Source organism: Podarcis tiliguerta (assembly GCF_965153285.1).
Source record: "Podarcis tiliguerta genome assembly, chromosome: 5".
Lineage (NCBI taxonomy): Eukaryota > Metazoa > Chordata > Lepidosauria > Squamata > Lacertidae > Podarcis > Podarcis tiliguerta.
The window spans coordinates 5,860,879-5,876,229 of record NC_139538.1 but is presented as its reverse complement, the minus strand read 5'-3'; the positions used below and the strand labels follow the sequence as shown (position 1 = coordinate 5,876,229).

At 44.0% G+C, this 15,351-nt stretch overlaps 1 protein-coding gene across 2 annotated transcripts in view; it reads left to right on the top strand.

Moving 5' to 3' along the window:
• Positions 1-11,282, top strand: part of LOC310678399 (cytochrome P450 2J2-like) — a 232,250-nt gene extending 220,968 nt beyond the window's left edge. The window contains exons 3-9 of one of the 2 annotated variants that reach the window (XM_083442329.1): positions 620-769; positions 1,227-1,387; positions 3,712-3,888; positions 7,394-7,535; positions 9,311-9,498; positions 9,987-10,128; positions 10,865-11,282. In XM_083442329.1, the coding sequence (XP_083298455.1) occupies positions 620-769; positions 1,227-1,387; positions 3,712-3,888; positions 7,394-7,535; positions 9,311-9,498; positions 9,987-10,128; positions 10,865-11,052 (1,148 nt within the window). In that variant the 3' untranslated portion in view covers positions 11,053-11,282. The remainder of the gene's footprint in view (positions 1-619; positions 770-1,226; positions 1,388-3,711; positions 3,889-7,393; positions 7,536-9,310; positions 9,499-9,986; positions 10,129-10,864) is intronic. The other variant, XM_083442330.1, reaches the window with a different exon arrangement.
• Positions 11,283-15,351: the final 4,069 nt, after the last annotated feature.

Genomic DNA, 15,351 nt, shown 5'->3' with positions numbered 1-15,351 from the left:
TCTTTAGCACATCCCAATTATTTTAATAATTTCTGGTCCAATTGTCCTCTTATGAATGCTGTGAGTCTTGCCAGATTTATATATTCACAACATTTAATTTGCCATTCTTTCATTGATGGAATTTTTCTCCCTTTCCAATTTTTTGCTATAAGCATCCTGGCAGCTGTCGTTGCATAAAGGAATACTTTCCTTTGATTGTCAGGAATATCATTTGTGATTATACCTAAAAGGAATGCCTCCGGTTTTTTACTAAAAGATATTTTTGATTTCTTCATATGTTTCATTCTAAAATTGTTTAATAGGTCGGCATTCCCACCACATGTGAAACATTGTTCCTATTTCTTTCTTGCATCTCCAACAGGTATTTGATTTTAATTTGTAAATTTTAGCCAATTTTACCGGAGTTAAGTACCATTGGTACACCATTTTCATCAAATTTTCTCTGATTGTGTAACATGCCGTAAATTTAATATCACATTTCCATAATTTCTCCCATTGGTCCTCTGTCTCAGTTCCTGCTTTATATAGCTCATTACAATATTTTATAAAGCACTTTTTAAGTTCCTCGGGATTATCTAAAGTTCTCCCTTCTTCCACTATTGTCACTGGTTTTTCATAGGCATTATATTATCAAATGGTCACACCTGGAGGCAACAGAGACGGTTTGGTATTGTTACTATGCGGAAGCTAGGACTGGGGAGGAAAGGCATGGAGCACCAAATAGAAGAGGAAGCCCATCAGCTTGTGGAGGTCTTTGCACGTTCAAAGGGTATGTGATGATAGGTGATGGTGCTGAGCTGGCATATGTCTGAAGAAACCTTTGTGTATAACCTCTGTACATTTTGTAGAGGAATGTGATATGTTTTGTTTGATTCTTAATGAGCCTTAAATGGAATGCTATCATTATATATCTTTAAGTACCAAGAAAAAATGTTCCTCTTCAAACAGGTGTTTGGCTGATTAATATTCTACAGCCTTTGAAATGTGCTTATGGAATGTTTTGTTATTTTAACTATTTACCTGGGGTTTTATCTTGTATTTTTACTCTGTGAAACACCCTAGAATCTTGATGAAGGGTGGTATATAAACCAACCAATCAATTAATTAATTGATGTTAATAAACAAATTGCTGGAGATCCCTGCAATTTCTCTTGTCCACCATAAAATACCATTCTCCGTATGAACAGGAGTGGCTGAACTCACATTAGTATAACTTTATTTTGCAGGTCAACCACTTGACCCCTCCATGCCCATCACTAATTCAGCCTCCAACGTGATATGTGCTGTGGTTTTTGGGCACCTGTTTGCTCTTGAAGATAAAAGGTTCCAGAAGCTGATAGAAGCCATGAATTTTCTCCTAAAATATCTGTGTAGCTTTGCTCATTTTGTGAGTTGTCATTTTCATTCCTACTGAGCCTGACAGGTCTCCCAAGTGCCTTAAATCCCTCAATCAGCATTCTAGAATCCATTACGATAGAAGTTAGAGCGTTGGAAAACTGAGTTCAGGTTTAAATCTAATCTGAGATAAGCGCTATTTACAATCTCATAGCATAAATAATTTCTCAAGATTATTATAAAAATTGAAAGAAAGAATAAGGAGACTATGTCCAACCACAAGGGACTCTTTGAAGAAAAAATTGGATAAAAATGGAACAATAACCTTTCAGAACAAGTTGTCTAGAGCCCACCTTAAGTAAACAGCAGTGAACAAAATAATCTTCTCAAGAAGAGAATTCTACAATTTTATTGTCATTATGGAAAAATAAATGTGTCTATTCTTTGCTCACTGTATATCAAGGCTTATAGGACTTGATTGATGAGCATATGTCTTGGCAGCCATATTTTGGACCAATTTAAGATCCCGGGCTATCTTCAAGTTTTAAGAAAGACAAATATTATTGGGGGCAGGGACCTACTATGGCACATTGACTTGCCAAACATCCAAATGAGCACTGAGCATACACAGACCACAGACCAGGACATGTTGGTGATATAATTTGGAAATGCAAGGACAGCATGGCTGGATGGCTAGATCCATAAACTCCACATGGCTACATTTTGCTGAGGGTGTGAAGGTTGTCTGCCTGGAATATACAATGGCAGTATTTGAACCTTTGTGCCGTAAATATTCATACATCTCTAAATTTCTGGCCACGTGACCTGGAAGCTATACACTGGCTCCCTCAGCCAATAAAGCCGCAACCCCAGAGTTGGACACAACTGGACCTAATGATCAGGGGTCCCTTTACCTTTACCTAAATTTTGGGAACATCACTAGTAAGTTTCAGGAGAGCCATAAATGCCCATGTTTAAATAGTGCTACCATAATTGTTGAAGAGTTCAACTCTAAACCCAACAGAGGTGCATTGATTTTCCCAAGGGGGAGGGGCAAATCAATCTCCTGATTTGTATTGCAAGCAGGGGAGCTGCAACTTAGCAGTGTCAGTCATTGTGGCGCCTATGGTGTGGCTCCTTTGCTGGATTTTTTAAAAATGAAACAGAGGTCTGCAACTCAAGCATTCCCTGCACTGCTAAGGAAAGCAGCCCCCTTCTGTATGACCTCAGCTAAACCCTTTTGACCTGAGGGGGATGGGTGGACCTGACAATTTCAGTTTCTCTTAGTTTCTCATTTTTCCTGTCTTAAAATTGGTTCTCCACATTTCTACATCAATTTCTGATATGTTTTTTTTAAAAAAAATTCTCATGAAATTTCATCAGCATTTTGGTTCTAATTTCTCCTAATGCACACATTTTTATGCAATTTTGCAAAGTTGCAAATTGCAGGTTTGAATGTTATTAGAGCATGTTAAGCATCTGCAGTCCCACTATGTGCTCTGACATACAGACCAAGGACATGTTCTATGAAGAACTAGAGCAGGCTGTCAGGAGAGGGAGCTTGCTATTGCTGCAAAGGGTGAGGTTCACATTTGTGAACTACAAATTTGTGCCTTATGAGAAGATGTTTCCTGCACTGAGAAAGGCAAGGATCAGATGATGTGTCAATGACTACTTGCCGGTGTTATATGGTCCCGGTGGCCACTCCCAGTCACCAGTCTAGCTGCCGCATTCTGGATTAATTGCAGTTTTGAGTCACCTTCAAAGGTAACCCCATGTAGAATGCATTGCAGTAGTCCATGCACCACTCTTGCGAGACACTCCGTGGGCAGGTAGGATCTCAGCCTGCATACCAGATGGAGCTGGTAGACAGCTGCCCTGGACACAGAATTGACCTGCACTTCCATGGACAGCAGTGAGTCCAAAATGACTCCCAGGCTGCACACCTGGTCCTTCAGGGGCACAGTTACCCCATTCAGGACCAGGGAGTCCTCCACACCAGCCACCCCCTGTCCCCCAAGAACAGTACTTCTGTCTTGTCAGGATTCAACTTCAATCTGTTAGCCACCATGATGCACTTTCATGGGTTCGTCTTGCAGTTTTGGAGGAAATAGTCTATGCCACAAGACAGGTGTGACCTGTTTATCATGGAGCTATCATGGAATCACCCTGTGGTTTTCAACCAATTACAGTGACTCACTGACAGGGGCTATCCCCAATTGCAATGTGGCTTTAGAGCTCAGAGGTCAACAGTCAACATGATTTTCTCTCTGTGCTCCCCTCTGCAAGAGAAATACTGAGAGCGGAGATGTCCCTTGAACATCGCTAATCCAAAGCATGAACAATGTGACCAGATTTTCTCTATCTTTCCTTTAGCTATATGAAATGCTCCCATGGCTTATGAAACGTGTCCCAGGGCCTCACAAGAAGGCATTGTACTGCCTGAAAGCAATGCTTTCATTTGCAAAGGAGGAGATAGAGAAGCATAAGGAGAATCTGTCTCTGCATGAGCCACAGGATTTCATTGATTTCTATCTACTTCAGATGGAGAAAGTAAGTATCAGCTTGAAACCGAATGCTGCTCATCCAAGGAATCATTATATTCCCTGTTACATGTGAATACTAATCTGTTGCCAGGAAACCAACATTTTTTTCTGAATCTCAGCTGGAAACCACCTTGAGCTTTCCCCAAATTTCTTTCACAGTTTTTTAGTTGCTAAAGTGGGTGAACATCCATCTATTGAAGCTTCGATTGAAATGGCTAGGAAAAGGCAGATATTTTCATAACCCCAAATATGAGTGTGAATGAGTGGGAGTTCATGTGTGTTGAGCGGTCTTCCCTATGGAGCATTGTTTCTGTACATAAATTATTTTGTATTGTTGTTCATTTCACATTCAGACATGGACTGAGAAAACAGAAAAGCACTGCTTGTTGGTTCAATGATTTCATTTTCACCCCATTTTTCTTCAGTGAAGGATTTGTTGGTACAGAGTTCTAACTCATGCTATCCTTTGCAGGACTGTACATTAATGCCACCAGTCTACCCAGTGGACACCATTTGTGGCTTACACATCTGGCCAATTTTTTGTATGCCAACCCAGGCACCTCCAGTTAACAGTGATCAAATTATACTGCTCCTGGGGGCAGATCCAGGGGCGAAGAAAGGCTGTCTGGAACCGGTGTGGGGTGTCAAGGGGCGGGGTAAACCACCCACAGGGGCAGGGTAAACCGCCCAGCTGAACATGTGCAGTGCCACTAGGTATGGCACATGCGCAGTGCCACTACGTACAGTGGTGCCACGTGTGCACCATACAGACAGCAGAGGGATCCTCCACACATGTGGTGGTGCGATGGCGGCGGCTCACACCACCACGCCCGGGGGTGACAGGATGAGCCCCCTGCGGGGTGTCTTCTTGTCATCCCCCTCAGAGATGGCACCCTAGGTGGACCGCCGCCCCCGCTGCCCCCCCTTTCCTCCACCACTGGGCAGATCTATTAGCATGAAATAAGACTTTATTTGAATTGCTAACCCTTTCACACCCCTCACGTTCAGGACAGATTAAAACATTTAAAACTAGCTGAAAAGTAGGCAAATAAGGCACAGATTGAAACCTCATCTCTACCACAAATTCAGAGCTTAACCTTGGTCACCAAAAGCCAACTCAAAAGCACCTTGGGGCACTTGAAATGTCTTAAGTCGAGTCCCTGCCCCTCTTTCTCTGCTGAGCTGTAGCAGCAGCAGGCACCCACCCGGGATCTGTGTTTCTTTGGAGAATTGAACATGTGGCGGAGACTGTTGTGGCTTTAAGAAATATTCATTACACCTTCAGTCTGCATGGAGGGAGTCCAGATCTTACAGCATGGTCTTTTCAAGAGGAGTATGTACCCCACAGCAGCACAGCCAGCCTTCAGCCAGCCTGCCCAAGATGGATCTCAGCTCTTCTTCCTCCTTCTTGCTACTGGGCCAGTTACCCCAGCAATCTTCTGATTCCCTAGTTCACACCTCCAGGCAAGGGAAAGGAGTCCTCTTGTATTATGAATGTCCCTCAATTGCCATTTATTGTTTTTTGATGGACATAGCTTGGCCACAGGAATTCCTCTGCAGCTTCACACCTCAAATAACCAAAATCCTAGCATTTATTAATTTGTAGGGTTTAGGGAAGGGTCCCCCTTAAATCTATAACAATGTTAAAGAAAAAGATGGCACAATACAAGCCAAAGTGGCTCAGGTTTGAGCATACCGCATGGGGAAGGGAGTCTCCACAGAAGTTAAGGCAGTGACTGGGAATACCTCTTTAAATGCCTTCCTGTTCGAACTTGGCTCTCAAGAGGGAGTGGGTATTCTTGGGAGATCTAAAAAAACTGTGAGGATATCAATATAACCCTCAGTGTTACCCACCCCAGGTGCTATTAAAATCTGTTTAGGCTTAGGAGTAGACGCAGTTCAAGTCCCCACATTACCAAGAGCTGAATAGGATCAGTCTCTATTCCCCACAGGAAAACAGGAACAGCAAATGTCCCACCCTACATGACTGTTGTGAGGGTGAAGAATATGAAACCTCAGTCTGGGCACAATCCAAGTGGATAGTGGCAGATGTCTTATTACACGCCACACACAGGGGGAGGGGAGTCAGAATTCAAACCCCTGACTCATCTATATTCATACACTAGAAGGTTAAAAATATAATTTGTTGTGGTTCTGGACTGTCAGGAGTTAACACTCCAGGAGCCTTCTTATCAACTGGGTGCACTGCCCACATGATCCATGCTTTGTTCCTTTGATCTGTGCTCTGTGGGGGCTGAGTTCTCTCTGGAGAGCAGTCTGTCTGGGGACGTTAGCAAGGTTGCTTCAGTTTTTGTTAAGAGGCAGAGAGCTGCGAACGTGCAGCTAGATTCTGCAGGTTTTCTTTTCTGTTATGAGTGCTACTAAATAAAGAGTTTTGGATTAGAAGCACTGGTGTCGAGCTGCGTTATTGAGGACACCACGCCATTTGATGCTGCGTGTGAACTCTGCTATTATCCAGCAACTGAGGAGAGTGGCAGCGCACGGAGTGGAAGCGTGTCGGAGCCATTGGAAGTTTGTCGGAGTAGCAATAAATCAAATTTATTGCAGGGCCGTTGCAGCAGACTCAGTGGGTCAAAGATATACGTCCCAACAAACTTTAACGTAATTTCATTATGGTGACAAAAGAATAAATAATTATATTTAGTGTTAAGTAGTGCACATTTTCGGGATACGGGTGGCGCTGTGGGTTAAACCACAGAGCCTAGGACTTGCCGATCAGAAGGTCGGCGGTTCGAATCCCCGCGACGAGGTGAGCTCCCGTTGCTCAGTCCCTGCTCCTGCCAACCTAGCAGTTCAAAAGCACGTCAAAGTGCAAGTAGATAAATAGGTACCGCTCCGGAGGGAAGGTAAACGGCGTTTTCGTGCGCTGCTCTGGTTCGCCAGAAGCGGCTTAGTCATGACCCGGAAGCTGTACGCCGGCTCCCTCGGCCAGTAAAGCGAGATGAGCGCCACAACCCCAGAGTCGGTCACGACTGGACCTTATGGTCCTGGGTCCCTTTACCTTTAGTGCACATTTTGAATGTGTGCTGCCAGAGAGATTCCATTGGATCCCTCTCCTCCTGCCAGTGCTGGATTATTACCCCAACCCACAGGTCCTCAAATGCAGCACCAGCAGCTACAACTGTGGTCACAGGAAGGTGTGCATAGATCTCTTGCCACAACCAACTATGAAACACAGGGCCGGCCAGCCCATTAGGCGGGCTGAGGCAGCTGCCTTGGGTGGTGGAATAGCAAGAAGCTGGATCTTTCTATCCAGCCCACTTAGTGGGCACTGTTGTGCAATTCAGGTAAGGGGGGCAGCAGTGGCAGCAGGGCGGTGGTGGTGGCATCTTCCCATTTTGCAGCAAGCAGTGTATTTGGGATGCCCTGCCCTTCATCAAGCATATGTTGGTGGGATTGTAGTAACTGGGTAAAAGAAGATAAAGTAAGTGCTGAAGGACAGATTGTAATGCATGTGAATGACTTGTCACCTTCCTCATTTTCAACACCAGAGCAAGAATGACCCAGAGTCCACCTATGATGAAGAAAACATGGCTTGGTGTATTTTTGACTTCTTTGTAGCAGGGTCAGACACAACCGTCAGTTCTCTGAAATGGGCGCTTCTCCTCCTGGCAAGTCATCCAGATATCCAAGGTGAGAGAGGGAACAATGGGAGCCTGAGCTTCTCTTGATCTCTAGAGTGGACCGTAATTATTTAAAGGTTTCATTCACATCTAATGAGATGATAAAACAAAGAACATAAAACATCAGAAGGAGTTAAAAGTAAGTGAGCTTATGATGGAAGTTTGGAGAGACAAAGGGTTATTGAAATAAGCTGAATGCTTTTGACATACATGTATGGCATCACAGAGTTCTACAGCCCTTGTGAGCATTAACCCTTTACATCGCATGTTGGATGCTTTCATGTCACAAAGAGTCGGACACAACTAAATGACCAAACAACAACAAGGTCTGTAAGTTCATTTGGCTGCCTGAGGACATTCTGCTGGTAGCACAACACCCTACAGAATGCAGTAGGGTAGTGACCCCAAAATAGGAATTTTCTAATGTTGCTCTTGTGTTGTGGAATGCCCTTCCCTCTGCCTTTCATGAAGCATTTTTGTTTTTGTTTTGGTGGATATTGTTTTTATATTGTACATAATGTACAGTGCCAGGAGATGCTTAAAACATCAAGCATACTTCCAAATTAGTAGAATAAATACATAAATGCAAGCGGCCACCCCCTCACTGCAGAGTAATGTGTGCCGTGCACAAGGATGGCAGCAGATAAGCATGTGGCATTGGGGGCACGTTTCCTTTCCCTTCCTCAGACCCCCTCCTCGCTCCTGCATTAAAAGGTAAAGGGACCCCTGACAATTTAGTCCAGTCATGAATGACTCTGGGGCTGCAGCGCTCATCTCGCTTTACAGACCGAAGGAGCCAGCGTTTGTCCGCTTCCACAGACAGTTTTCTGGGTCATGTGGCCAGCATGACTAAGCCACTTCTGGCGAAACAAGAGCAGTGCATGGAAACTCCATTTACCTTCCAGCCGGAGTGGTACCTATTTATCTACTTGCACTGCATGCTTTCGAACTGCTAGGTGGGCAGGAGCCAGGACCGAAGAACGGGAGCTCACCCCGTCGTGGGGCCTCGAACTGCCGACCTTCCAATTGGCATGCCCAAGTGGCACAGTGGTTTAAACCGCAGCGCCACCTGCTCCTGCATTATTGCCCCACTTTTGCACACATATATTACACCTTGCTCAGCATTCAGCCTAGAAGAGTTCTGGTAGTCTCATTGACTCCTGAAATTTGCTTTGGTCGTGATAAAGGAATCTTTCCAAATATAAATGGTAGCTTAACACACAGTTAATGTAAGCCACCTTTTCCTCTGCTTGGCTTAGTGGGTGATTTTCTTTTTGATAAATTCTGATTTATTCAGCCTGCAGAGGGCTGGCCAAGAGGTCCCCGGGGGGGGTGCCATCATTGCCTCTGTTGTGAAATAAGTACCTGAGCCTCATCCCTGCCTCTCCTTGCTCCATTACATGAGGGATGTTAGCCAAAGATCAAGCTGGAAAAGGAGGATTGGTGAAACAGAGTAGGAAATATTGAGGGCTGAGGGGTGGAGGATTAAAAAAATATATACCGGTATGTGTAAAACAGACAGCCTTGAATCACAGACCTTCAGCAAATCCAGCCAGCTCTCTTAACCAGAAACAGCTGAGATGAGGTTTGCTTTCAACCTTTTCACACCTGGGATCTAGAGCAGGGAAGAACCATCTACACTGACTTGAGCTCCTTGGAGTAAAAAAATGGGCTATAAAGATAAGAAACTGAGGCTCGTTCCCAGACCCTTTTGGAAAATAAATGTCCATCTGAAATAAAATGCAGTATTCAAAATAAACCTTCTGTTTCCATCATTTTCTTCAGATAAAGTCCACAAGGAGATAGAAGATGCTTTAGGTTCTTCTCACACAATCTGCTATCAAGATAAGAAGAAACTGCCCTACACCAATGCTGTGATTCATGAGATGCAGCGCTTTAAATTTGCCTTATTTTTCGGGATCGCCAGGAAATGTACAAAGGATGTGAAGCTGTGTGGTTTTCTCATTCCCAAGGTAAATAAGTGTGGCAAACTGCACTCCTGTATCTCAAGAGCAAAGAGAATCCTAGGGTAACATACTGAGAGATGCATAAAGCCATAGAGGAACTTCCTGTGTAGTCAAAAACTTGAAGGGCAGGATAAGGATGGAAGAGCAGGAGCTCCATCTGTAGACATGTTTCACCACTGGCTAGTGCTGTTCTATTGGGAATGTGAAGCAGGGGAGGAACACGCAGTGGCTAGAGGTCATCTTCTGGGTTCCTTTTAAAAGAGGGAGAGGGAGAAGGAGGTCACCCTGTGTTTCTGCCTGTAGAAGTAGCTTATTGATGGGGGGGGGGGGGAATTGGGAATGAATCTGGCCTTTGGTAAATGTGAATCCCCCACACACATACACACACAAAAACCCTAGTCAGTTTGAATTCTTCAAAGATTAGTTGCAGAACAGTGAGGAACAATCCAGAAATGTATTGGTCTGAGTGCCAATCATTTGTTTCTTCTTTGCAGGGAACTTATATTATTCCTGATTTCCGCTCTGTTCTTGTTGATCCCACAAGATGGGAGACACCTGCAGTGTTCAACCCAAACCATTTCTTGAACAAGGATGGACAATATGTGGCTAGAGAAGAGTTTCTGGCGTTTGGTGCAGGTAAATCCAAAAGTCCAACCTATGTTGTGATCTGTAAAAAGATAAAGGTAAAGGACCCCTGACAGTTAAGTCCAGTCGCGAACGACTCTGGGGTTGCGGCGCTCATCTCGCTTTACTGACGGAGGAAGTTGATCTTTGTCCGCAGACAGTTTTTCTTGGTCATGTGGCCAGGATGACTAAGCCGCTTCTGGCAAAACCAGAGCAGCACATGGAAATGCCGTTTACCTTCCCGCTGCAGCGGTACCTATTTATCTACTTGCACTTTGACGTGCTTTCGAACATCTAGGTTGGCAGGAGCTGGGACCGAGCAACGGGAGCTCACTCAGTTACGGGGATTTGAACTGCAACCTTCTGATCAGCAAGCCATCCACACCCCTGTAGGCATCTGTAGGCATGCTTAATGGTCTGATTCCAGAAAATGGCATCAGTAGCATGAGGGGGAGAGCAGTCTTCTACATACCAGTCATGAGTCTGATTCCACTAGGTTTCAGTAGTGGCTATTGGGTCATATTTGCCATCCTGTATTAATGGTTCAAATTTGCTTTCGTTTTCCATGTTCTATGTGTTAGTATAGAGATAACCAAAACCATGAGCCCTTTCCTTCCACTTGGTTCCTTCTTGTAATTTCCTGCCCTTATTATGTCATATTATGTAGAGTGTTTTATAGCTACAAAGTAATGAACCCTGGAAAGTAAGCTATTATTCACTTGCTGCCTTTCCCTTGTCTCATCCTCAGGGTCTCGCATGTGTTTGGGTATGCTGCTGGCAAATACTGAAATTTTCATCTTCCTGACAAGCCTGCTGAGGGCATTTCGCTTCCAGCTGCCAGAAGGAGTGAAAGAACTCAATAAAGAGGCTTTACTGGGGGCTACAGCACATCCCCGTCCTTATAAACTCTGTGCAGTTCCCCGCTGCAATGCATAATAAAATATGAAAGTACATGGGGCTGCACCTCTGCTTCCTCTGCTTACCAACCCCTTTGTCACTCCTGACACATAGAGTTTCCCCTTCCCATCTCATGCAACTACTGTGGTCTCTCTTCACCTTCCCAGCTCCATTTCTGAGGCTTCTTCTCTCTTCTTTTCTGCAGCTCTGCTTTGCGCTCATTTTCACCATCACCCCATCTCCTCCAAGCTCTTTCATGCCCCTGCTGTCATCTTCCCAAGAGCAAGGCTTGCCCAGCTGGAGAATGTTAAGTTCTGATTATGGGTCCTGTGCATTTGTAGCCATCTGCTTTTTAATAAAATATCTCTTCCAAATCACTACATTGAATCTGGAACTTCATTTGGGGGGGGGAACATATGGGATCAGGAGTGAAATACGTTGTGTGGAGGCACTGTGGGATATTTGATGACTTCACATCCTTTATCACTCTCCCATGCGGCTGCTAAGAAATGGAAGAGGGAGAATTTTAGAGCAGCCATTCCTCCAACTTTCTCTATTCTTTCCTTCAACCACAGAAGTTAAGAGTAATATGGAGGTGGAGGGACACCGAGGCCACTGTGGTTTGAAACAACAGCAGAGGTTTGAGTAAAGCAAGGGTGGAGGGATCCTGAGCAATTGTTATTCATTTATTTTTAAAAACTGTTTTAACAAGGAGAAACAGCAGAGATGGGTAGTACATAGAGGTGAACACTAAAACTCCAACACAACATAGACTTTCTAACTCCCTTCTTGCTTTATTCAAACCTTATTTTAAGCTGCCACTCCCCACCCCACACCCCAATGTGCAGAAACTGACCCATCTCTGGAACCTACCCAAGCTGGGTCGGTCCAGTAACTCAAAGAGCAAACTTCTTTATAAAAATATAATAAAGTTTTATTAAAAGAAGGCTACGGGGTTTTTTTTTTGGAAGGGACGCGGGTGGCACTGTGGGTAAAACCTCAGTGCCTAGGACTTGCCGATTGTATGGTCGGCGGTTGGAATCCCCGCGGCGGGGTGCGCTTCTGTTGCTCGGTCCCAGCGCCTGCCAACCTAGTAGTTCGAAAGCACCCTCGGGTGCAAGTAGATAAATAGGGACCGCTTACTAGCGGGAAGGTAAACGGCGTTTCCGTGTGCGGCTCTGGCTCGCCAGAGTAGCTTCGTCACGCTGGCCACGTGACCCGGAAGTGTCTGCGGACAGCGCTGGCTCCCGGCCTCTTGAGTGAGATGGGCGCACAACCCTAGAGTCTGTCAAGACTGGCCCATACGGGCAGGGGTACCTTTACCTTTACTTTTTTACAGGGTTTTTAAAAAGAGATTTCTGGTAGCAGCGCAAAGTAAAGTACGGCAACTTGGAAGCTTAAAAATAACAAAGCTGTCTTATCTCACTTTGTTCTAGCTTTCGGGATTGTTACCAATTTTGGAGGGTATAAAAGTTTTAATTATGCTAATATGTGGTGGCTGGTTAATTTCGTACTTTTTGAAGAGTATTTTCTGAGAAAGTGGCTTATAAATGTATCAAATAAACAAATAAATAGTATGGACTGACAAAGAGCAACTTTTTGCAGAAGAGGCTAAATGACTAAAAAACAGCATAAGCAACACACATAACACAATATTTAAAATAATATAAAGATGACAAGCTCTTATTAATACTGAAAAGAACAAACCCATGTTGACTAGAGCATTAGAATGGTTGGGGCATGGTAGCACCAGAGCTTGTCTCCCTTCTGTTTCACTGACCTTAGTGCTTTCCTGCTCTTCTTGCTCACAATGTGCACCTTGATCTGGTGTGGAAAACCTTGGCCCGCCACATGTTGCAGAACTACAACTCCCACCAGCCCCAGGAAGTACAGCCAGTGACCAGCACTGTTGGAAGTTGCAGTTCTGCATCACCTGGAAGGCCAGAGGCTTTGCACACCTGCACTGCATTATGTTGCAAGCAGATTATTTCTTCTATCTTTTTTTGTAGCAAAATATGCCGCATAGCAACTGCTAGATCTACCTGTGTGTGGCCAAAGGTACCATGCTTGGAATGAAGTAATCCCGATTAACTAATTCATTTAATTAAATTTTCATTTTAATTCCATAAGTTATGAATGTAGGAGTTTCATCACACCTAGTTTGTGTTTGATTGTAGCCGTTGCATTTACCATTTAAACCTACCTGAAAATGATGTTATTGTTTATAAAGTTTCTTATTTTGGGGGGAAATAAATAAAAGCCATTGTTCACATGAGTCTGAGTTATTACTGAGAAATAAATACCTTAGCAAGAATGTCTTCATGAATCTTCACCCATCTTCAACCATCTGGTAAACGCACATGAGCATAATTAAAAGCAATCTGCTGAACACATGAACAATTCCAAGTTGACCTTCCTGTGTCCAGACAGCTAGTTGCTTTCTTACTGCAATTCACAATCTGAGCACAAGAGGTGTCTGGTGGTGCTGCAACTCTAGGTGTGTATAATGTTATAGCATCCAGAGGTAGCTTTTGTGTCACCGGTCCCCAATCATGGAGATTGGTATAACTAAGGATACCTTTAAAACCATTTAGAAAACCACTATCCCATGTGTGTGGCATGTGCCATGTGAAAAGCTGTGTACAAACTGGGATTATACAATTTCCTAACTCAGTGTGTATATCATATGTTTCACTCAAACAAAAATGAGAGACATTAGGAACTTTAGCTAAACGCGTCCACAAATTATAGCTATGACTATAAGAAGTGTCAGGAGAAAGATAGATACATTGTGTACTAGATATCAAGAAAACAAATAATATACATGTAAAAATCAGCATAGAGTTCATATGTAGCTGAGTAATTAAAGCTACTAAGAAGTCTCTGGTGCTTTTGGAACATCATGATGCTAAAATCGTGTCCTGGCATCAGAGTCCAAGGTCTTCAGCATTCCCCATGTCACCTTCGGGCATCCCTCAGCCTTTCAAGGATGAGGATGGGTGCAACTTCCGCACAGGGCTGCTGAGCCTGTAGATGTGGTCATGGTTCTTGCAAAGTCTGGAATGGGATTCTGCAGGCCTTGGTGCAAGTGCATGTCTTGGCCCATAGGGATGGATACAGCTACCTGGAATCCACAGAGGACCTGAGGAAGTAAGAACAGTAGGGCATCCTGCCCCTAGGTAATTAAAGAAACAGGTAATCAAAGGAACAGGTCCCTCTCACTGCGGGTTGGGGAGCTGCTGGTATGCCACTAGATGGCGTTCCAGAGATGCCTCTTCCCTACAATGCTATTCCATAGGAGAAAATTTATTAGGAAAGGAAACAGTTAATTGATTTAAGGTAAAGAGAATGAGTTAAAGCGCAGGAAGGACATCCATGAACAATATCCTTAGCTTGCGTCAGAGGAATGAAAAAACAGTTTAAAATCAGTTGCTTAAATTCCTGGTGAAAAAATGCATGGTGTAAGTGTAATGTCTCTCATATTTTTTCCATGTAACATTTTTACAAATCCATTTCATTTGCTGAAACATTAGGGGGAGGAAGGGAAAAAAAGAAGGGGTGGAGGGAGGGAAGGTGGGTGGGGGTGGGATCGGGTGGCGATGTTTCTGTTATGCTTAATGTATGTAGGGTTTGGTGTCAGCGTTGTTTGTGCTGATCACTTGTGTTCCTTTGGTGGTGAGAGAGGTTGAGGTTGGCCTAGGGTGTGGTTGTTTGTTTGTGATTGGCTGTGGTGATCTTTGTTTTCGTGTGTGAGTGAGGTGGGTGGGTGTTTTGTATCAGGTTAGCCATATTGATTTGTATGCTGTTGGTGGATTATTGTCATTGTCTTGTTGGGCTGTGTATGTGATAAAGGAGAGCCAAGAAGGTACCACTGTATCATGGCATCTGTAAGTGTGGGACACCATTTCCATGACAATAAAGGCAGATAAAACACAGGGTTTTGTACATTATGGTTCCCCTCTTTCCTAAGCTGCTTCAAACTTCCAGGGACTGGTGAGCTGCACCCGAGAGTAAAAGAGTAACGGAGCTTGTGGATATAATCTCAGAAACATTGTTTATTATCTTTGAGGTCCCTGCAGACCCATCTTCAAAAGGGGGGGGGGGAGACCTACCTAATGACCAACCAGTGAGCTTGATATCAATACCAGGAAAGATCCTAGAACAGATATGTTAAGTTGTGGGTGGACATATCAGACGACACAGCGATTCTTCAAACAGCTCTTCTTTATTTACAGGCCAGAACAGAACTGAACTTAAGGGTTCAGTCAGCCTGCTTATATAGAGTTCCAGAACAACATTACGGTAACAACTTTCTAAAACTATCCAATCACTGAACGT